The sequence below is a fragment of the Nothoprocta perdicaria genome, unplaced genomic scaffold (assembly GCF_003342845.1).
Source record: "Nothoprocta perdicaria isolate Ctin4 unplaced genomic scaffold, notPer1 scaffold_372, whole genome shotgun sequence".
Classification (NCBI taxonomy): Eukaryota; Metazoa; Chordata; class Aves; order Tinamiformes; family Tinamidae; genus Nothoprocta; species Nothoprocta perdicaria.
In genome coordinates this window covers 435,804-459,227 of record NW_020455613.1, presented here as the reverse complement: position 1 = coordinate 459,227, position 23,424 = coordinate 435,804, and the positions used below count along the sequence as shown (strand labels likewise).

At 47.6% G+C, this 23,424-nt stretch overlaps 1 protein-coding gene across 1 annotated transcript; it reads right to left on the bottom strand.

The window, feature by feature from the left end:
- Positions 1–508: 508 nt before the first annotated feature.
- On the bottom strand, positions 509–20,904 carry ACLY (ATP citrate lyase). The gene is made up of 27 exons (XM_026044561.1): positions 20,746–20,904; positions 19,328–19,450; positions 18,162–18,224; positions 17,253–17,443; positions 16,243–16,322; positions 15,513–15,643; positions 13,708–13,826; positions 13,407–13,543; positions 12,892–12,953; positions 12,517–12,634; positions 12,219–12,373; positions 11,980–12,070; positions 8,920–9,061; positions 6,847–7,015; positions 6,445–6,549; positions 5,977–6,173; positions 5,726–5,807; positions 5,283–5,393; positions 4,583–4,710; positions 4,317–4,410; positions 3,885–4,039; positions 3,061–3,211; positions 2,381–2,524; positions 2,058–2,171; positions 1,857–1,939; positions 1,532–1,608; positions 509–1,356 (listed from the first exon to the last, which is right to left on the bottom strand). Exons 1-27 carry the CDS (start codon positions 20,902–20,904, stop codon positions 1,262–1,264), a joined length of 3,276 nt encoding a protein of 1,091 aa, XP_025900346.1. The 3' UTR covers positions 509–1,261.
- Between the last annotated feature and the right edge of the window lie 2,520 nt (positions 20,905–23,424).

Below are 23,424 nucleotides of genomic sequence, written 5' to 3'. Positions count from 1 at the left end.
CATGGCAGGGGCGAGGGCGCCTCTGCGCGTGCGCGGGGAGGGGGCGGCGTGACGTCAGAGCGGCGCTGCTCCCCCTCGCGGCCGCGCCACAAAATGGCGGCGGGCTGAGGCGGCGCCATGGCGGCCGAGGGGGAGCGAGGCCGAGGCCGCGCCTCGCTGCTCCGCGCTGCCCGCCGCCCCAAGGAGCGCGCGGCAGGGCCGGCCCTCGGCCCGCCCGGCCCCAACCCGGCCCTTTTCTTTAGCCTGGGCGGGCCGTGGTGGGCAACCTGTCCCAGGCCAGGGCAGCTCCAACAGCTCACAGAGTAGAGGCACCACTGCTCTCCTTCCAGCCCCCAATTGCCTTAATTAAAACTAAACAAAAGCAGGGCAAGAGGTACCTGTGCTCAGACTCATCCAAACTCATCACAGCTATTGAGCTACAGCCACTTAAGGTCACTCTTGAAAAGCTTCCCCCATGCCCTTCTCCCCCACCCCTTTAAGAAAGAGGAGTATATAGATTAGTATATCATTTATTTGAGCTAGGTTACAATACACAGACAAGGAGAAGGCTGAAGTTATCACCAAGATTATTTCTGCATGTGCAGAGAACCTGGGGGACTGACATTCCAGAGACCAGCACTCTAACAGGAAAGGGGAAGTTGTTTGCATAAATACAGACACTGGAATACATGTAGTTTCACAGTTTTAAGAGGAGTATATGTTACAACTTTACACTTTAAATTACTTCACCAGAGTTGGAGTAATATTGGTTATAAATCAGCAGTGGTCCCACTAGCCAGGGTACAATTTGACTGTGAAGATGGAGACAGTGTAAGCAAAGGGAATACCAATAAACTAAAAAAATACAGTAACCAAAAACAAAAACAAAAAACCAAAAGAACACCCAACAAACACACTTACAGGAATGATCCTTTCCTTTAGGAAAGTTCCAGCTCAGACTCATCGATCTTATACACAGTTAAGTGCAAAATTCCAGAACCTCCTACCCAAAGAAAACTTTAAAACCTTTAAACTCTGGAAACTGAAGAGTACAAAAAGTAAAGAGAATGAGAGAGTTTAGCTGCTTCCAACTATTAAATACAGTAGGTAACATGGAATATCACAAGTTTTGGTTTTTGATTAAGCTTCTATTACAGGACAGTTGCTTGCACAGTTTAACTAGGCAGCTCCTAATGCCTTTCCACATCAAAGTCCCAGTCGTAGCTGTCCTCTGTGCAGGCTTCTGACTTCGTTAAGTGACATTCTGAGGCAAAACTACTTGTCACATAGTCATGTGCTCTGGTAAGACATAGGATATGTCATCCCAGGGGTGACGGTAGAGGCCTTGTTTCAACCTCTTCTGATCCAGGTAGTGTCCTAAAACACACGTGTCTTATGTTACAAGATCAGCAAATCTTATTTTGCCCTGAAACAATCTCGATCATTGAACTTGTACAAATATTGTACAACTCCAGAGGTTGGCACTTGTGCATTTGTGGTGACAGGGCATTTCACAGTAAGATAGAAAAGGGAGGAAAACCAGAAATCTTACCAATAAATCCCATGCTCCTGCCTAGTACGAAGATGCCATTAAGGGCTCCTATTTCAATATATTCATCTGCTTCTTCCCTGCAAAAGAAAAAAAAATGCAAAATGCTTCTTGATATTGGTTCACTTGAGAAGCAACTCAAAAAAGGGGCTATGAAACAGCTGTAGTGTCAGTGGCAACACTGACTTCACACAAAAGCTTCCTCCCTGCCAAGAATCCAAGCTACATTTCCTTCAAGTGTCCTGAAATCATGGCCCACATGAGCTTGCAATAAAGCTTCTGTCCTGTCGATAGTACCATGAACTAAGAGAGCCCAGTGCAGACTTACCGGGTGAAAGAGCCACAATTCCTGAGGACATCAACAAAGGCAACTCCAATAAAGCCGTCTACATTCAGGATAAGATTTGGTTTCTGATGGAAATAAAAACACATCCCAAATTACCATGGTTTGCTGTTGTGAACATCTTCACACAGGTCACTCCTCCCTCAAAAGAGGGCTCAAACCAAGGTCAATACTAGCACATTTTACCTTGGAAGTTGTAATTTTCTCTACTTCAAGTGCATAGTCCAACAGTGGTGTGGCAGGGAAATGCTGCTTCACATAGTCCTTGAGAATCTGAACTCTCATATCTGGATTATTTATCTGCAAGTTAAAAATCTCATTATATGCACATCTTTCTACTTTGGCAAATAAGCTTTATTATTTATGTAGCTCAGATTTGAATCTCGAGATTGAAGTTCTTTGAGTATCTATCTTTGGAAAAGTGCTGTCCTTTTTCTTCCCCTTCTTCCCCCACACCCCCCAATTAAAAACTCCTCCTCTCATTTGGACCTGCAATAGAGGCTTCTTACCGATTTGACTCGGTGTCCAATGCCCATGATAAGTTTCCCTTCCTTCTTCATTTTATTCACAAACTCCATAGGGATAATGCCACTGTCAAAGGCTTTGCTGAACACTTTGGCGGCAGCGTCCAGTGCTCCTCCAAATCGGTCACCCTGGGTCCAACACAAAGGAGCTTTAGCAGAAGACTCTACAGTTAAGCTTCAAAATAAACAAGAGATAGATCTTCCACATCCTTCTTTCCTAGTAATGTGGCAATCATTAAGCTAGTTGGACAGGCATCCGTTTATAACTCACCACAGGTGTCAACAAGGGGCCAGCGGAGTCTACTACAGAGACGGGAAAATGCAACCTAAAATCCCATTTTATTCTAGTATTACCTATCAGTCTGAGAAGAGACCTAGCAACTGTGCATGGATAGCAAAACATCTGTAGATTCAAACAAAAGTCTTGCTTATAAGAAAAGTGGAATAGATTCTAAACCAAGAGCAGAGAAGCTCAACCATGAAGTTTTCCCCAGTAACCTCTCACTGTGATCAAGCTGCTTGCCTAGCTATTAGTGTCAAATTTGGCAGAAATTAGCTCACTGAGTGAGCAGTCTAGTCCATGGCTGTGTAGTCCTTTCAAATCCTAACTTGCTAGCAGGAAACCTAGCCTAATAAACTGAATCTCCTGGATAATAAGTACTCACAATAGTAAGGAGGCCTGAAGTGAGACTTGAGACAAGATCTTTTCCAGCTCTTGCACAGACAATAGTGTTGTGGGCTCCAGATACAGCAGGTCCATGATCTGCTGTTACCATCAGACACATCTCAATAAATTGACAGGCATATTTTGGTAACCTGTCCAAGAGAGAGACTGAAGTCATTTATCAAAGGAAATGACAACCTGACACTTCCATCTTACATTGCACAATAACTTCCATTTTCGGTTTGTGTGTGATGTAAATTTGTATTCCTGTGATCAGCTTTCACAGGAGCTATGTAGTTCCCAAGGTGAGTTTACACCTATTCAGAGGGCTGACAGCTAAGCTCTGAGCTCCTCTCAGAGCCATGAGGAACATGAGGTTGCAGGACAGATCATGCTGCCCTGTTGAGTGACAAGTTTCAGCAGGTGTCAAAAACACCTCTTATGACGGTGTGATCAGCCCAGGTGAAGGCAGAAGGAAGCTTTGCTAGTTGGAAGTTTCCATGTAGGCCAGTAAGCCAATATGCAGGGAACTGCCAGTCTCTCCAAGGCTGAAAGATGACAACTGTAACAAGTCCAAGAATGGAAAATGGGGCAAGAATGTATTGTTTTCCTCAATGCAACAACACTTGTGAAAAATCTTCACTCCAAGCTCAACTACACAGGAAGAAGCCTTGAAATGCCAATGTGGTCTCAAAGAGAGAGAATACAGGCATAATACTTCCAATGTGTTTATGTTCTCGAAAAAGTCCTGGAGTTACAGTTGTCCATTAATAGAAGACAAGCATCAAGTCAAACAATCTGGGAGCTTCCACAAGGCTGCCTTACCTCCTTTGAAACCAGAGCAGCCCCAGAACCCCTCCAATTCCCATTTCTTCTTTGAAGACCTCGGTGATGGGCATCCCAGCATAAATCAGTTCCTGACCTCTCTCATCACAGATACTGGTCATAAAGGAAGCTGGCTTGCGGATCAGACCTAGCTCCTGAAATTGCAGCATAGATGAGATTTTAACAACGCACCCTTAAAAGCAAAGGACACCGGGAGGTAAGTACAGAGTGACCAAGCCAGAAAGTGTTAGCCTTGCCCTCAGGCCTCCACAGCCCAGTAACAGGGGCAGCCAAGGAACCCTCAGACAAACTGCAAGATGTAAGATATAAATTCCACAGATAACTTATCACCATAAACATCTACAGCCACAGCAAACATCCTGCCTGGTTTCCAAGGAACCAAAGAGAGTCAGGCAAAATAGCACAGCTCACCCTTGCCCAGGAGTAGTCCATTGGCACAGTGGGAGGAGGCACTTCCTCAGCTGGTTCAATCACTCTTCTGGCAACAAGATCCTGATAGACAGACCTAGGGAGAGAATTCATTTCACTCTTTCCAAGAACATAATTGAGGTGGTCTTGATCAAAAACATAAAAAGTCAGAACTAATAGAAGTAACTTTTCTAAAGCAAGAATGCATTCCAGTATCAGCTTAGAGTCAGTGCTCTATCAGTTTATATCCCCTGCTCAACGTGACTCACTGAATGACCTCTCCCAGCTCGTCAAAACTCCGCGGAACAAACACACCAGCTTCCTTCAAAGCCTTGTTCTTTGCAACAGCAGTTTCGGAAGCCTGGTTGGCACAAGCTCCTGCATGGCCAAACTGCACCTATTAAAAAAAAAAAAAAAGTAAAAAAAGTGACAGCAGAAAGGAATAGAAGCCACTTTTAATTGCGGAGGAAGAAAGAATACAGATCTCACTAGCCAGCTGTGGCTGTAATACACGTGATCACACATCTAGCTACTTATTTTGGTGAACAGGTCTGTTGTAGCTGCTCAGCGCTGCAATAAGCAGAGGTTTGCTCATGTGAAATCACTCCAGGCTCTTCCACTGACATGGCCTTGCTAAATTCACCCCATCCCCCGAGTTCCTTTACATGAGCACCTTCCTCATTCCCACTTCCCAATTCCCCCAGCTGCTAAAATCTGTTGCATTCACTGGGATCTCTGGACTCCTTTTACTTGCAAGCAGTTACAGCACATAGGAGACTTACTTTGCAAGTCTCTAGTGACAAACTACAGAAGTAGAGAAAGCTTTTATCATTTTACTTAAAAGTTCTGCATCTCAAAGGATGACTGGCAACTCTAGAAGGCCTAGAGGAGTTGAAAGAGCAGGATATTTTCCTCCTGCCTCAGATATATTCACTTATTTTATGCAGTTGCCCCTATTTATGCACCTACCTCTGAAGAGAACATGGTAGCGCAGGTACCAATACACCAGCACACCACTGGTTTGGTGATACGGCCTTCTTTAATACCCCTGCAGATCTTATACTCTTCTGTGCCTCCAATCTGCAGAAACAAAGAGCACCGACTTGAATCAAAGCTTTATACTTGCACAGGGAGGGACACAGAACCATTACTTGCATTGCCCCCTCCTCCCCGCTGTGTCATTGGGCAGCACCTGCAGCCTGCGAAAACAAAACCCACAGCTTCTTTACTCAAAACCACCAATATATAGATACAAAGGTATTCATATTGGTTTTGAATAGCTGCCACTCATCTATGGCTGTTATTTGGCACTCTTGCAGCTAAGTCAGATGCTCCCAAGTGACTTACGAGGGCAGGGGAAACAAAAACACACTTGAGGATTTCTCAAATACGAGCGACGTGGTTTCACTCACCTCTCCAAGCACCACAATCATTTTCACTCCTGGAGTATCCTCATAGCGTAAGACATGATCCATAAAAGTCGAACCAGGGTATCTGGGCAGAATCCAAGGAAAATGTCAGGAGTTAACTTTGCTTCCCAAATGTTTCTGAAGGCAGAAGCGTTACTAGGCACCTTGCCTTTTCCCCTCTAAATCACTAATATTCAGGTAGTTTCTTTTGTTGACTGACTTAAAGTGATGTCTTTGAAGCTACAGAATCTTACCTGTCTCCTCCAATGGCCACCCCTTCATAGACCCCATCTGTGGTTCGAGAAATTATGTTGTTGAGCTCGTTGGACATTCCCCCGGAGCGGGAGACATAGGCCACGCTGCCAGGACGGTAGAGTTTTGAGGCCAAGATGTTGTCCAGCATACCTCCTGTGTTGCCTATTTTAAAGCAACCTGGTTTGATCCCACCAACCTTCAAGAGATTTAGAGAAAGATATAAAGCCTTTTAAAACATACCCAGGGATCTACACACATTTCTGTAAATCAAGATTTAGACAATCAAGATTTAGACAAATACTAGGACAGTAACAATGACCTTCAAATTGGTAAAAAATGTGCACTTTAGCTGTATACAGACAAAAGCTTGTGGGATACGCAAGCTTTTCAGAGGAAGTTCCTTCAGAGGAAGTTGATTTCAAGATTAAAACAGATGGGCAAGAGAAAGAAAAGTCATCACTCCTTACGGTTGCAGGGCCAATGATGGTGACTCCTTTCTTATCAGCAGCCTTGATGAGCTTGCGTGTCAGTGCCTCGGGGATGCCCTCAGCAATGATGGCAATAGTGCGGATCTGCAGGGAGACAGCGTCTTCAGTGTCTTCTTAACAGGTCCAGAGGAGCAGAGCTTCCTTTACACAAGTTTTAGAGCTTTATCCACATAATATTACAACCCTACCTTACAGAGTTTCTTACACAACTCCAGTATCTTCCACAGAATCTACAAGGAGTTTGAACTGCAATACACATCTGCCAGGCCAGCAGACCCCAAACACAATTTGCTAGAGTTGTTACAGTTTAAGAGACACTGGTCTCCCAACAATTTGGGCAAGAACTTCTTTCTTTTCCTGAGCTTTCGATTCCTGACTCACCTGCGGATAGTTCATCGTTTCAACGGTGCTGTCATAAGCAGAGCGCAGCGATGCAAAGTTGATCAGAACATCCACCTCAGGGTGCTTCCTCATAGCATCAGACATGTTCTTGTACACTGGGATCAGGATTTCCTTGTGGCCCCAGTAGAACTTCTGCTTGTGGTCACCACTATGAAGGAGAAGACAACAAAGACCCAAAGTTAAGGCTGCTGCAAAGACAAGGAGATACAAGGCATGCAGAGACAGGGGTTACAAACCCCAGTTCTCAGACATCAAAACTGACTGCGAGACACTCACTATCACGTGAGCGTACATAGGAAGGGACCATACTAACAGCAGAAGTTCTTCAGAGTACAGAACAGAGCAGCATATGGAAGGAGACGGGCTAATGGGGACAGAAGCATCCAGCAAGATGAATAAGCTCTCCCACTGTGAAGCTACCAGAGCCTTAATTCTACTCCAAGCTGGAAGACAGAATGAGGCACAGAAAGAGCAATGAATGAGATGCATGCAAAGCCACGTTACAGCACTGGAGCAATCTAGGTGTTCCAGGTGGAACAATCTTTGCTGTAGGTAACTCTGTGTATGCAGAGGGCTTGGACTAGATGATCTCTAGAGGTCCCTTTCAATCCTAAGGATTCTAAGGATTCTATGAATCCCAGGCTGCAGGAACAGGGAGCCAGTATCTGTGGTAAAGAGCCACAGTAGCAATTAAAGGACCAGCCAACTCTCCAGGTCTGCTGCAGTGATTCTCCTCCACAACACACTGGAGGGGATGCCCCTGGGAAAAGTTCTTCTGCAAGTGTTTTTCCATACAAAATAGACTTTCTGAATGAAGCTCCATTGTATCAGGGCTGCTCGGGCACTTCAGAGCCTAGAGATACCGGCTGTGTTCTCATTCTGTCACAAATGTAACACCACTTCCCAGTTTCCAGTCAGGCTTCCTCCCAAAGGTCCTGCCAATACAATATTGTTCCTTTCGAGCCTAAACTTTTTATCCCTACAGCTTTTTCCTCATAAAACAGCTACCACTCTACAGTGCCTGCACTCTACAGTTTTAGTACCCGGGAACAGGCACTAGGTGGGAAGGGATGAGAGCTGCAATTATCATCAGAGCTGCAGGCTAAGAGCACAGGGTGCTTAATGAGCAATCAAGCAGGGGAAGAAACCTCTGCGTGACAGCGGTTGATTAATCACCAGTTACCCTGGGTGTCCCTGAATGCCACAGAAACTGACCCAGCCTCCCAGGGGCTCTGCCAGCAGACACCCCTTCCCTCCCCTCTGTCCATCCTGCTCAACAGCAAAGACTCCCCTACACTCCAAGCACTTCAGGGCAGTAAGAGGAGACCTTACGGGGAGGGGGGGGGCAATTCTGACTGATGGCAACGTGAAATACTCAAGTTAGTAGTGTCTCCCCACCCCTGTTCCTCACCATATTACCTAGCTCCAGCAACTATGATTAAATAAGGCAAAGAGCACGAGAGACCTCTGCATCAGGCCACAGATCTACAGACTTCTGCCCTCTGCAAGAAACTGCTGCCACTGTCAGACTCTACAAACAAGAGAGGGGAAAATAATTCTGTTTGCTTTTATATTAGGCAGACTCCCTTCAATCTAATCAGTAAAGCTGCTCTGATTCTGGCTGATACTTGGAGGGGAAAGCTCCAGCAGGCACAAATCAACTCGCTTCAGACAACTATGCAGTGAATACCAGGCAAGTGGAAGAGACCTAAGACAGTCTCTGGTAAGCCAGTGGGCTAGGGCAAGAGAGCCCAATTAGTATCACCTTCCTCACCTGTTGTGTGGAAAAAGCAAACTCAGCCCCTCTCAGAAAATGGATGAAACGGGGACTTGAAACAGCTCCATTTTAGCCATGAAATTTCACAGAGCATCCTGTGATCAATGGCCGAGGCAAACAGAAGCAGCAGCCTGCAAAGCCAGTCTGGTGGCAGGAGGGAACAAGGCACGAGAGCAGAGATGTAGATTAGGGCAGAGCTGTGCTGAAGAACAGCAGCAGTTGCTAAAGAGGGAGCTAACTGAAGGATTCAGGACAGGCAGGCAAAGGACACTTACGTGAACGGATAAACCATGGCAGCCACGGAAGGCTCATCCCGGGAACAAATGTAATCGAAGTCCAGCATTCCTTGCACTGCCCGCGTCTGCATCCCCCAGATGATGGCTTTGGTGTGACGGCTGAACAGCGTCGTAGCTTTACCTGCCCGGGAAAGGGAAGACGACGAGACAAACACACCCCAAATGTACAGCTGGGCAGGACGAAAGCCACGCGCCAAACGCCTGCTGAAAGACCCCCAAATAAGCACGTTGCCCTCCCTCCAAACCAGACCCAAGAGCTCAGCTGCACGAGGTAGTAGCCACACTAGCCAAATTAAGGAAGAAACTGCAGATGAAGCAGCATTTCCTTCCCAGGATTCTGAACAACAGCCAGGTTTTGGGTTTCACAGAAGGGGCAGATACCTCCTCTCTCCAAGAGATCAACCATGTTCTCCTGGAACCTTTTTCTTTTCCCCTCTGCAAAGTGATAACAGGAAACTTTATGCCATATACTACTAATAATGCCATATACTTTATGACATATACTACTAATAATAAAAGTCCTTGTGAGAGGACCACACAAGGCCAGATACACCTATCAGGAGGCCACAGCAGGAAACAGGGGAGCACAGGAACAGGCAGAAACTACTTGCCCCCTCTAGTTTTTTGATTTTAAGAATTCATTAACTCTTGGGACAATCATCAATGCAACCCAAAACTTGGCTTTGGAGGACAGAGTCACAGGAAAGGCAGTAGTTCAGCTAGTGAAGATGGACTAGTTGCTTGAAGTACATTTACATCACTTGTCACAGCAAACCATTGACTTTGACTCCCTTTGATTCCCCACAGTTTCTTTCAAGTCTGAGCCAATTCCTCAAGTCAGAGCTGATCCCAACTCTGTTTCTTTCCGGCTTTGAATCACAGGCAGACAACGTTAAGGACTCTACGAGATACCGTTCTCCACCAAGAAATCAGTCACTAATTCCTCCAACTTCACACGGTCACAATTCAGACGAGCTGCCACACATCTTAATATTTAGAAAGCTTGGCTCCACCCCAAAAAATACATTTTTCTTGCAGGTAACTGCAATGCAGTAACACTCACATCCATAAGAACAGGAAAATGCAGGCCCAGGAGGGGAATGATTTTTGCCTAGCATCATACAAGGAAGAATCTAAGAGACCGCTCTGCCCTCCTCCTCTTCCACTTCAAAGCACAAGGGGAAGGGAGCTCCAGACTTCACGTTGCCCCCGATTCAGCACTCGTTCCTACCCAGCACAGAGCTCAGGGCCTTACACCAGTGCCCAGAGCCTCCCTGAGCACCAGCTTTCATGGCCTGCTAAACCGCACAGCCACAGGATCACTGGGTTCCCTGGGTGCCTTGGCTGTGCCCTCCAAGGCTCCTTTGCGCGCATCCAGGTTACGGGGCTTCCCTTTAGAACAAGGGGCCAGTTATTAGGAATATTCCCTAAGGATTCCCTCATTTGAGGGAACAAGTTGGCAATTCCCTCATTTCTGAAACAAAAGGCTTCATACGTGCTGAGACTTCCTCCCTAATGATTATGGGAGAGAAGTGTTCGAGACCTTGTCCCTCCCTCCCCCAGAAGCAACAAATCTCCCTTTGCAACCGAGGGGGTAAGGGGTACTTCAAAACCAGCTAAAGAGTTCGTATGGTGCCAACTATGTATACTGGGCAGGAGGGAAGGCAAGGACCAGACAACACTGCAAACTTTGAGAGAGAAAACAGCAATGAAAACAAAAAAGGTCAGCTAAAAACATCAGCTGCCAGCAAGGCCAGACACATTCAGCTAGTCACACGTGTCCTACCTGTACCAGGTCTTGAAGCTGGGATTGAATCTGTTGGAGAGAGAATCACTCATGCAACTAGATGACACAGTTGTCTGCTGTCACCCAGCAGCTCCTTGGTTTAAAGCAGAGTCTAGAAAATCAGAGACTCCAAACCAAATGCCTTTTTCTTCTTCCTCCTTCACCAAGTACAAAGAAAAGCTACACAGCTCTTTTTAATGGCTAGATTCTGTGTTACAAGATAGACACTCTGTGCCCATGGTGCCAGGCAGCTCTGAAACCCACCCTCAACTGCACAGTTCCTTTTTAAAGCAATACCAAATAAAACCCTGCTGGGAAATACCAGCAGAATTAGCTTGTACAGAAAAGCCCGGAGCATTCCCCATTGTACTCCTTCTCCAAGTGCCTGGACACTTAGCTCTGCATGCTGCCATCCAAAGGGTTTTGCTTCTGAGGAAGACACATTTCAGGTTGAGGTGACAATTCCCTGCACTGTAAGCTCCACAGTTCAAATTTGCTTGAGCAGAGCTTTAAAAAAAAAAATAGATTGACAGTTCTGAATCCTGCTGCCATTGTGTCACATCTGCTGCAAACAAGAGCAGTATCTCCTCACACTGAAGGGAAGGGCAGGACAGCATCACGTTTTCTCCCTGACCAGTTTTGCTATTGCTTTCCTTCCCTTACAAGCAAGCTCTCACCCAATAAGGCTTCCAAAAGTACAACCAAAAGGCTGCCCAAGCTCTTGCAAATCAGTACACCACAGACATTCCCTACAATCTTAAGTACAAAAAGCAGTAACCCCAGATGCCAGTCATTTGAGGAACAGGTCACAACTCCGACCTGACGTGGGCTTCAGCACTGTTTATAGAAGGTTCTTCCAGGAAGATGCACATACTAGGAAGGACTTGGAATAGCCACACAGCTCCAACGCCATCCCATAACATCACCTCACCAACCACAGTCCTGAGACTCCAAACTTTCCACTGATCTTACATGACAAGAAACAGGAAAGCCAGAATTCAAGTCACCCTATTCCCTTGAAAGGGACATCCCAGACCAAAACAACTCAACTCACCTTGTTTAAGCTAACAGCACACAAACAAATTAAAAAAAAGCAAACATGACAGCTTTCACAAAATTGCTTATCTTTCTAACTAGAGAAAGCAATAGTTAAATCTCTATTTTTCAACTGAGCGGAATGCACTAGGTCCTGCTCTCTTGACAATGTGCAGCAGAAAAGAACTGCTAGTGATCCTACACAGTGCTGCACTTACCAAGAGGTGCTGTTGGCTTTGCCTTCTTGGCTGGAGCAATGTCATCTGCTCTGGACTCAGAAAAAGAGGCTGTTCTGCTTGGTGCCGGAGTCTGAAAGATTTAGAAGCCAAGTCAGTAGGAGAAAAGCATGTCAGAAATTGGAGATCGGGTATTTTCTTTGTACGGTTGTGGTTTTCAAGCACCGTTGCAAGGCCTTACAACTGAGGGCAGCCAGAATTCCTGCAAGAGGGGGACTCACCGAGGGGCTGCCGCTGGCGTTGAGGAGGAAGTTGGCAGTGTGGGCTGCAGCAGGAGGCTGGTTGGGGATCGGCCGGTGGCCCAGGGCCATGCCCACGATGGCAGTCATGTGAGTCTCCGTGCCGAAGACGTGGATGGGGATCCCGGTGGTCTTCCCTGGGGATGCATGCAGAAACAGTCAGGTTTGGGGGTAGGAAATAGGGGGACAAGATGAGCTTCTGCTGAAGCCTTGAGAAGCCACCCCAGAAAGCAAGGAGGAGAAACAAGGCAAGAACAAAACTCAAGTGGATGGTTCTTACCTACTTCTCCCATGACACGCAGTCCTTCCTGGTAGTTCGGGCCTCCCCTTCGCACAAAGATCCTCACCTCATGCTCCTTCAGAGGGCCTTGATAGTCTCTAATTGCTCTCACAATGCCCTAAGAAGAGAATATATAGAGTGAAACTGTACTACTGCTGCAGCCTTTAGAAATAGCATCACCTATGCAAGGCAATAAAGACATTCTACCATCTCTGTCCCTAGCACACACTCCAATCCGCGCTCAAAAGTGTCCGAGAAGGCAAAAGGGAACCGAGCACTTGGTCTCTCTGCAGGGGAAGGAAGAGGGATTGAACTGCAGGAAAGAAGCTTAAAGCCATGGAGTGCACATGGGGCTCACAATCAGTAATCACTTACCTTAAAAGTGGCTGCCACATTGGTGAAGTTAGCAATGCTGCCTCCAATGATCAGGATTTTACCTGAGGAAGGAAACACTAAGTAAAACAACCTGTTTAAAGAACCGAGTTACTTCTAGACCATGCAGCAGTTTAGAACATGAAGTCAAACAGTACTGTAGCTCAGACTAAACAACAGTTCTGCTGAGGGTATTGAGCAAAGCCTAGGTAAGAGCTTTATACCAAGCTAAAATTTTTCTGGTAAGAACCTCTTGATCCACATTTATATTCTTTGTGGCATGGAAAAATACAAGTCCTGTCTCTGAAGGAAGAGCTGAAAGAAGCCCACTGCTATTGCATCCAGAAGGAAACCACACATTAACAAGCTCTTCCAGGCAGATCTAAATACAAAAACAGACCAGAATCCTCCTGTTTTTCCTCTAAAACCACCTGCACATTCAAATGACTTTGAGCTATACACCCTTGCCAACCAGTTCATTACAACTGCTACAGTCCAAACTCCAGCCTCTTTCTTACCTTCAGGGTGTTTCTCTCGGGTCATGAGGGACAGAATAGTCTTAGCGTAGTCGTACGTTTGTTGCTCACTTGGAGCTCCCGAGTATTCACCATAGTTTGCCAGTTCATTCACACCCCCCAGGTCACAAATGGTGTCGCTGTAAGAAAAGGCCATTTAAGAGGTTACTCATTAGGGCTTTTATAGTTACTTGAAAACTATAAAGCATTCCTAGGAAAGGGACAGTTTCAATATATCGGTGTGTATATATAACTCTATATATCTCAATCTATAACGCTATATACCTATAACAGTTTCTGGTACCTGTAAACCACAGAGGCGCCGCCACCAGCCACCATGGTCCAGATCCTGCCTTTGGGATTGAGAATAGTGAGTTTCAGGCTGGCTCCACTCTTGGCATCCAGGTCAGCAATGTAGGCTTCCTGCAGAAAGAGCAGAAAACAGTACTGAGAATCCCAATTACTATACCCTCTTCACAGAGCCAAGGAGAGGCTGTGCCCAAGTTCCAGGGCTGTAGCCCTCCCACATCTCCCCTTGATGGGGACTGGAATTACAAACATGATTTCGATACGGAAAAGAAACTCAACTCATCTCTCACAGTCCACAACTGATTGTGTTACATGTTCTCCAAGACAGAACACTGAAAACAGAATGCATGAAGACAACTCAAAGGAGAAACTGGCTTGAACAAACTCATAATATGATTCTTGTTTGGCAAGATCAGAGCCTCCAAAGAATACTTGCTGTCTTCATAAGGTTTCACTCTGCTGTTTCACTAAGCTGCACTGCACTGGCCCTTCCATTTTGTCAGGCTTTTCCACCACAGCTCAGCAGCTCTTGGAAGCTCCTCACTTTCACGGCTCCACGTATCAGAGCCGCAAGAAAAAAGGATGTCTCTCTCCCCCAAATCAAATGTCTCCAAATTGAAAAGTCTTGTTCTGACCTTGTCAGCAGCCGGAGACCAAGGGAAATTAAAACAGGCACGCACAGATCCATGCCCTGGCTGTGCTGCAGCCAAGGACACAGTCACCCAGAGCACTGTCATTTGGCTCCCCACAGTGTCCCTGTCCCCCGGCGGGCCTGCCTGTTGAAGCACGTTCCTGGGAGTTCATTAACATGCTCAGTGAAGACACTGACATCATAACCTTCACAGTGACTTGTGGAGGGATGATTCAGAGAGGCTAAAACTGAACTAATCCATTAAAGAGCAAATTGAGTTAAGTGTTGGCATCCAGCAAGCTACAGGGAGAGAAACAACTAAATGGATTTCTTGGCCCCGATACAGAAACCTGCCCTGGTTTACACATAATTATTAAAATGAAAAAAATCAGAAGGACAAAACTCCTTCTGGAGACAGTAAAAGGGCCACCTGCAGTAAATGCCGGCACAATTAAGGAAAGAGCTCAGCTTCCAACAGCATGAAGCTACAGGAAGCCTATGCATGAAGCAGCCAACTGTGCAACTAGCAGCACAAGTCCAGGTAATTCCGAGAGGGAACAGGCACTTGAGTCTTGGAACAAAAAGTTTGTCCTTAGGCCACTTCTCATTCTTTGCTTTCCAGGCCAACAGGTAGATTAATATCTTAATTTCCTCAGAATTCTTCAAAATGTGATTGTTGAGAGGATCTTGCTTGAACGTACACTCCTACAGCTTTTGCACCTACCTGGTGTCTTGTTCTCAGGAATTAAACTAAAACACTGAGGACGTGCCAGCCCACAAGCCTGCCAGCAACCAGTGCTCCTCCCAAAATAATAATGCTGACAGGGGAGCAGTGCAAGAACCAGATAAAGATGACAACAGCAGAGCTTCTGGCATGTAATTCAGTGAAGTTAAATATAAAACCCTACCTAAAGAAAACTCAGTTCTAAATGAAAGAACCGAAAGAAAATCCAAAAACAGCAAGTAACCTCAAATCAAAAATGCTATAAGGAGAAACACTGCTACTACACAGGTTTGCCCAGGCTCGATGCTCTGCTTATGAATGGAACAGCAAAGCACTTGAAACGAGGCAGCAAAACCTAGAGAGGATAATCCCAGTGTCACAAACACAGCGACAAGGAACTGATGTGTGTGGTGGGGGACGTGGGCCCAAGAGGGGTGCCACTTGCCTCCGGGTAGGCCTCCCTGCCGAAGGGAGGGGGGAACTCCACGTCGCCCCACTTCACTTTGCAGATGTAGTCGGCAGTCGCATCAATCTTGGCAGCCAGGTCGAGGATGTAGACGCCGTCGCTGGTTACAACTGCGTTTGAGAAATAACACATACAACTCTGACACGTACAACTCGACTCTCAAACGCAGCGTTTGAGAAATAACACTCAGCTGCATTTTGTATGGAGGGAAACTACATGGATTTGCTCAAAAAACAATAAAAAAACCATGCAGAGATCATTACAGAAGCTGGATCGTGTTTGTTCCCCTATCTCCACCCTTGTTATTTAGCAACATCTAGCAAACCCAGAGAAGTCTCCTAAGAATCAACTACTGATTCAACTACTGAATCAACTACACGGTCATGGAGCAGGCTCGAGCTCAACATCGTTTTGCTCTAATTCAGAGCAATTTCCATGTTCTTCACCTCTGACTCAACCTCAGTAGCAGAAGTTTTTAATTTATAGCAGGAAATTAGATAACAGACAGCAGCACCTACTAACTGTCTCCCTTTTGGATTCATCTAACTGAATGCTCCGAGGGACATCAGTTACCTTTGTATTTCTTTTGTGGCATCACCTAATACTTTTGTGAACTACATAAACCACAGAAGAGTGAAATACACATTCAATATTTTAAAACAGATGAACAGGAAGTCCTGCACCCGGGCTCCAAAAAAGCACCAATTACCTAATGGATTGATCTCCAGGTACGTGAAATACAGATCTTCATAAAGGTTGAACAGGCCAGAGATGAAGCTAGCCAAGATACTGAAAGGGAAAAAAAATAAATTAAATATAGATTCATTAAAGCAGCCAAATATAAAATACAGCCTGCTCTGCTTCATTTGTATCAGCGGCCAACTGCAAATTTAGTCTGTATCAATTTTATTTCATTCTCATTCATCTTCTCTGGAAGAAGCCTAGGTGATGACTCAAGGAAAGGAAGACCTTGATGACTCATCTTAATTACACTCCACCAAACCCCTGAGAACACAGTTGCTCAACTATCAGATGGATGTTCAGTCTATTTAATCTCAGCAAGACCGAGATAGATCTCTGTTTCTTAATGCCAGACGTGCATCTTTGTCAGATCTAAGATTCATTAGGTGGGATGGGGAAGGGACTGGAATAAACTGCATTAGAGACAGCATACTTCAACCTTTTATTGCCAAATGAAGCCAGTCATGCCCACCATAGGCATTTAATTAAATGAAATGTAGAAGTTCAGACCTACAGTTCAGTTTGCAGTAAGCTTAGAAACAGCTAAGAAAATATTCTCCTGAAATAGCTGAATCAGGTAAGGCACAAAACATTCCTGAACTAGCAGCCAGACTCCCATCCCGTTCCCATTACTAAATAAGGGAAATTTCCATCTCAGCATGAAGGATCTAGATGCCATCCACGTCCCTGACACCACCCAGGTCAAGGCTCTGCTAGACTGAGCAGAGCACTCCTGTCAAGCAACGGCTCAAAGTGCCACCAACACTTGTTTTCAGTTTTCCAAGATGCTCAGAAAACGTCAAAAACTTGAATTTATGATGCACGGCACATTCTTGCGAGCAACAAAAAGGTCAGCAGAGTGACTGTTAGGGTGGAACAGTGTGAAAGGAAGTTGCACTTAAAAAATGGGAGGAGGAAGGTGCTTCTGAGCAGCTGGCAGTGCCCAGAGCTGGCAGGGTACCGGACATCCCTACTTACTCTTTTTTACTTGCTGGTGCATGCTGCAGGAGATGTTGCTTTATATCCGATTCACTCAGCTTTTCATCCACCCCTACGAGCAACTTCTGGGCTTTGGCATCGACGTCTCCCACATCCACACCTCCTTCGTGGTAGAAAAGGACATAGTCTCCCTCGCGGGCAGCGTATATGCACACGTAGAACTCTTCCGCCTGCAGTAGAAGCAGAATGAGCCACCCGAGGTGCACGGGAAAGGAGCCTGCAGCAGCAGCGGCACACGGGGCAGGGTGAGGCTGCCAGGGAGCGGGCAGCAGCGCTCATTTCTGGGCTTTCTGAGGAAGAGGAGCAGAATCAAACAGTGCTGGCCTGGGAGGGAAGGTGGTAGGGCCCAGAGTGCTTCGCCTTGCTAAAACCTACCACAGGGGCAGCATGTTCCACTTGTAGGAAGAAACCCCCATCACTGCTGCTCCCACCTTGCACAGCTCAAGTACAAACCTCACTCTAGCTTAGTAGTCAGCACCACCCTTTCCTGGGTGCAGTGAAAGCACCTACACTACTCAGATAACGGTCCCTTCCCCAACACCGTGACAGAGGACACAGATGTCACCAGCACAAACTGGGACATCTCCCACGTCAGTTTGTTGTTCACACATGGGAGCACCAGGAGCAAGCAGCAGGAAGGCACCTTTTCCCTGGCAGTTGGGCCCTCCTCATGGGAGCTGAGCACCCAACACCGTTCCTGACAAGCCTTTGCAGGGACCAACGCTGCACGTCCGCACGGCTCTGACAACATGCATCAGTCCTGACAGCTTGACAACACGCTCCCCAGCCTCTGCCTTCACTACATCAATCTGTCTGATTTGTCTGAGCACCATGCAGGTCGGAAGAGATTCAAAAGCACCTTTTTTATGCTCTAATTGGGATACAGACCTGTTTGTGGGGGACGAAGGGCTCAATCAAGAAATTCTTCAGGACTCCCTTAGCATTAGCAATCTGTAGACAGAAAACAGAGACAGACACCAATAAATGCTTATCCAATATTAACATTTATGACAGCATAAGATGTGCTTTGAAAACTAACATTGCTCTGAGTAGAATCGTTTCCTCCTGAGCATCTCTCCAACATGCATCCTGGGAAGCCAGCTCTGTGTCTGGCCCTGCTGCTGCCTCTCATACTCCTGAGCTGGGCAGCAAGGGGCAGCAGCAATGGCCTGAACCCAGGAGCCACCCTGGAAGGAGCAGGGAAGCACCCAGGGGCCACCTTAGAAGTGGACAGTGAGACCTTTCAACCTCTTCCCTGCAGCAGCAGAGGCCACAGCAAGGGCCTCAGCACTGTTCTGCACAGGAGCCTTCCCGCTACCCAAAATCAAACGTTTTGCTCAAGGGACACTCCTCCAGATGCCACAATTGATGCCCTGCTCCTGAAGATGCTGCTCTGGGAGCCAAAACCGGAGACCATCCCAAGTCCTTGGCACAGTCTTTCCTAGGATGAGATCGTGCTCAGCATTATTTCGACACCCCCCTCTTCACGCAAGGCGCTTGCTGCTGTTTCACAACAGCCTCCTGCACATCAATCACCCCGGGCACAAAGCCCCATCTCCTTGAGATGAAGCCCCACCAGCTCCCAGGCCACGGCACACGGGATGGCAGCCCCTTCTTTATCACTAGCATTGCAACAGCATTCCCAGAAGAAATATTATCAGCTAGCCCTGAGTTAAAACAAGGGCTTGAAACATCACTTGGTCTTCAGCCAAAACACACTGGCTGGCTACGAAAGGATAATTTTATGACAGCTTTTATACCTGTCTTGTTACATGTGCCTGGGGTATTTATGTGAAGCAACTTCACAGTCAAGTTAGATGGCATTTGAGCTATCAGCTGCTGACTCCCAAACGAAACATTTTCAGAACAGCACCAGCTCCTGCTGAGCTCTCATGGCACAAGCCCCATAGAGCTCACAGGGCAGTGGGTGTTAAGTAGGACACTACATTAATAGGACTAAAGAAATACCCACACGCTAGGATTCACGATGCAAGCAGACAGAAAAAAATACCCAAGTCCTCAAGATTTCGCTGCCGCTTGCGGCTGGTACTCACTGTGGTTTCGTGGCCCAAGCGCTGTTTCAGCCAAACTTTCACCTCATCCAAAGTGAGATTAATTCCAACCAGCCCAAGCTTCCCACGCCGCTTGATTAGCTGATCTGGCTTCACCACGAGGCGCTGCAATACCATGCAAAAGGGATTAAGAGACAGAAGTTTTGGATAGAGATTCTCTGCAGATGGTGAATCTGGAATTTAAGTTCTCTAGAGAATCTCTCTGGGAATACGTGTTGTAATCTCTTGGCTGGTGCCTAACATGCTGCAGTTGTTTAACAAACGCATCTCTAGGTGCAACGTGCCTGCAGTGTTTTGACGAGAAGCTGCCTTACTTTTCCTCAGAGACACCTGGGTATCGGCACAGCCTGAGCTGCCAGGTCTGGATTTCTGCAACTTGGATAACAACTCTTTCGATGCAAGTGTTGAAATAACTGTGTTGCCTACTCCCTTTCTATGAGAACTCACGCTGAACACGCTCGGTTCTGTGAACCATTTCCATAAGATACATCCTGGAATTGATATTGCTCTGTAAGAGGAGGCTCACAAAGCGAGGCTGTCACAGAGACAGCCACAAGCACAGCCAGCTGATTAGGAACCTCTCTGCTACACCTGGGACCAGCTACAGCCAAGTATCATGCACACACTACTGTATTGTAGCTGACTGTCATTGTTTATCTAAGTACATTTTTCTAGATATCTTATAAAGAGTCATTTTCCCAAGCTTGCAAATACCACTTTTGCTGAGAAATGGGTGTTGCTCTCCCACACAGCCAGCTAAACCCTGGAACTTTTGCAACTTAGAGCAGAGCCAAACCCCAACATGTTGCTGAGCAGACACCGCAGCCCTTCTGGCAGTCCAGGAGCTTGTTTTGAGGACCAGGCACTGTCCTTGCCCTCCTCTGGCTTCCTGCAATCTTTTAAAAAGCCCTACTGATATTTTCCTATTTTCACCTAACTCTTGCAGCTGAGCAGACTGGATTCCAATTACTTATTGTCAGGTTTCTATCAATCAGTAAGTAAAAGAATGTGAAATATCCCTGTTCTGAATTAGCCACTATATTAAGCCATTAACTGATGGCTTAATATAATTAGCCACTGGAAAGCGGCCAGGGTGGACAGCTAATAAAAGCAGCTCTGGAGACACATTCCCTGCAGAAAATGCACAGCTAGGAAGCACAGAGAAAACACCAACTGACATCTTCAGATCACACAGCCCTCTTGTTCTACCAGAATTAGCCTAGACCAACTTCTTCATAGTTATTGCAGCAGCTCCTAACTTGCCAACGTCTCTGCTGCTGTATCTCGCCAAATCCTCAAGTAAATTTTATAATCACAGCCCTGGGCAGCGCCTGTTTCCTCATCAGTGTTGCAAGCAGGCGCTGCAGGTGGAAGAGGCTGATCCCAGCCTCTCTGCTCACCTCGCTCACGAGCCAGGGGTGCTCCTGCGTGAGCCGGGCCCAGTCGGTGTCGGCAGTGACCCGCGCATACTTGAAGCGGTTCTGGATAGCGGAGGATGTGCAGATGTACTTGTACAGGAACTCCTTCGCTGTCTGCTCCGAGATGGCCTTGGCGGACATGGCTGCCTGCTCCGGGGGGAAAGCAGTTGGTTATGTGTACGCAGGGGACGGGACAGCTCCCACGGGTAACTGCAAACACAGTGCACAGAACCCACGCTGCGATCCTCCCTTGTAAATAAGCCTGTAGACCCCACCTGAGCAAGGAAGGGCTACCCCACACTGCCCCTAATCTGGCTCTTTTTCCAGAATTGGGGAGAGAGAGCCAGATGTTGGAAAACTCTGATCCGTTTCCCTTTGAGGGATGGCCTCACACCACTGCCACCTCATCGTGCAGCAGCACAGACACACCCTGTACCAAATTCGGGCCCCACTGCTCAAAACTTTCCACTACAACATCTGCTTTTGAGAAGTGCTATTTCTGGGATTACTCCCTGCCCCAGGTTATCTGCTGGTATCTGTTCTGCCTGGTAGGAAGCTGGAACGTCCTTGCTTTCTAAGCCCCTGCGAGTCCATCAACTGCCTCCTCTACAGGAGCCTAAAGGCCAGACCCACAAAGGCAGCGTCCCATTTCACGCAGTAAAAGCAGTTGGAAAAGGAAGGCAGCAAAAACAACGAATGCCTTTCTTAAGAAGAAACCACGCTGTGCTTCTCCAAGGTGACAGAGATCTTGAACACCACGACGGATTTTGAATGTGCATCTCCAAATTAAAACAGTCACATTCACACTAGTCACATCAATGACCACGATAAGGGTCAGCAACTGTACGCAGCTGGACCCAGCAACCCAGGACAACATTCCCAGTCCTACTCAGGACCGTGCAAAGAAAACCCAAACATCTGGAATAGCAAGGACACCAAGGGGACTGCTTGAGCATGGGGACACAAAGCGCAGGGGCCTTCCCCGCAGTGAGGCCCTGCGGAACCGTCCACCTCCACGTCCACCTGGCCACAGGCTTCACCCCATCCACGCTCTGCGGCTCCTCTTTCTCCCCATTTCACCACCTGATTTTTGCAGGAATGCAAGTGGCACAAGGAGAGAAAACCTACAAGATCACTGCAAGGTGAAAACAAACAAACCCTCATGCAACGTGAGCCATCCCACAGCAGCAGAGCAGCGGGATGGGGCTCTTTGGCCCTTATTTCCCAATGCTTCGCAGAGACCTTTCTCAATACCCCAGCAAGCCTTCAATCCCATCCCTCGCTGGGTTCTGCGGCAGCCCCTACCCTGCCATTCCCATGGGACAGACAGCCCAGAGCAAACGCTTCAGCCTGCTGAGCTGCTAAGCTGAAGAATTAGCAGGGAAAAAAAAAACCCAGAGCATCAGCAGCTCCCAGCGCCGTGCTCGGGCAAGAGGCGCAGCCCTCCCGGGCCTGGTTGCTTCTGTTCCCTGCAAACATGGGGCAAGAGCCCTGACCGCAGGTCAGCACGGGACAGAGAGCGGGGATCTCACCGCTTCCCAATGCCAGGACCTCACAGCCGACACGAATAGTCTTGTTTTCCAGTAAACAGTTGCAGCAGCAACTAACGCCAGTGAGCGCCTGGTGCATCACTAGGAAAAGATAGCAGGGAAAACCAGTGATTCCCTCTCTCCCTAAGGAATGGGAAGCACCGCACAGCATTCTCTTCTACTGATCCATTCACCGCTATTCAGGATCAAGTGAAACTACAAACTGCAGTTGCCTTAGGGCTTCAGGCCCCAAATCTGGGTGACCTCGAGGGGTGCAGGGACCGTCCGCTCTCCTGAACGTGCAGGGACCTCCACGGAGGGGACGTCACATCCCACGACTGTTTGCACAGGTGGATCTCGGCTGCAGGAATAAGTTACATGCAGAAGCGTCACAGATTTCACCGGTGGAATTGCGTTACATTTACCAACCGCTCCAAAACAAACAGCGTGCCTGCAGCAAGGTAGCTTTACATAACCGCGCACGGCCACCTTGCTAAAAAGCCCTTTTTTAACCCCCAGCCCTCCCCAGCAAGTCCAGGGGCTGCAGCACAAACAGATCAAGCCGCCCGCCCTGGGGTGCAAGGAGCTCTTGCTTCCCTAGAATGTCACCAGCCAAACACGCCAAAACAGACGGTTCTCAGGCAAAGTTTCTCAAGCGCATTAGCAAATAAGGAAAGATTCCCAGTGCGAGGGTGGCAAGTTGGACAAGGATTGAAGAGCTTGATGCCGTTGTGTTTGCTGGACACAACCGATGCGCCCGCCCTGCAAAATCAGGGGCTAGACAAAGGAAAACGCTGAGCAAAAATAGGCAGAGATGGGGAAACCGGAGAAGGCAGCGGGAACAGAATCAGGGTGAAGTCTCCTTGACTGTAGCAGGAGAAATAAGAGCATCGCTCGCTGGGAACACGGTTGGTCCCGGGCAAAGACACGGCGGCCTCGGCGGGCACGGGCCCGCGCGGAGCCCCGGGCGCGGAGCGGGGCAGGGCCCCGCGCGGGCGGCAGCGGGAGCCCGGGCGGCTGCTCGCGGCCCTGCACGGGGCCCGGCCCGGCAGCCCTCGCCCTGTTCGCCCGGCGCCGTTAAAAGGAGGCAGCAAGAAGGGACCCCTCCCCAAACGCTCTCCACCCGCTCCCG

What these genes read in the sequence shown, in the direction of transcription:
- ACLY (XM_026044561.1), bottom strand. Translation starts at nt 20,904, where the DNA reads ATGTCCGCCAAGGCCATCTCGGAGCAGACAGCGAAGGAGTTCCTGTAC. An exon ending in CCGAGAGAAACACCCTGAAG is followed by an intron (nt 12,954 to 13,406) that starts GTAAGAAAGAGG and finishes TTCCTTCCTCAG; the next exon opens with GTAAAATCCTGATCATTGGA. An exon ending in CTTCAGGCCTCCTTACTATT is followed by an intron (nt 2,525 to 3,060) that starts GTGAGTACTTAT and finishes TGTTGGACCCAG; the next exon opens with GGTGACCGATTTGGAGGAGC.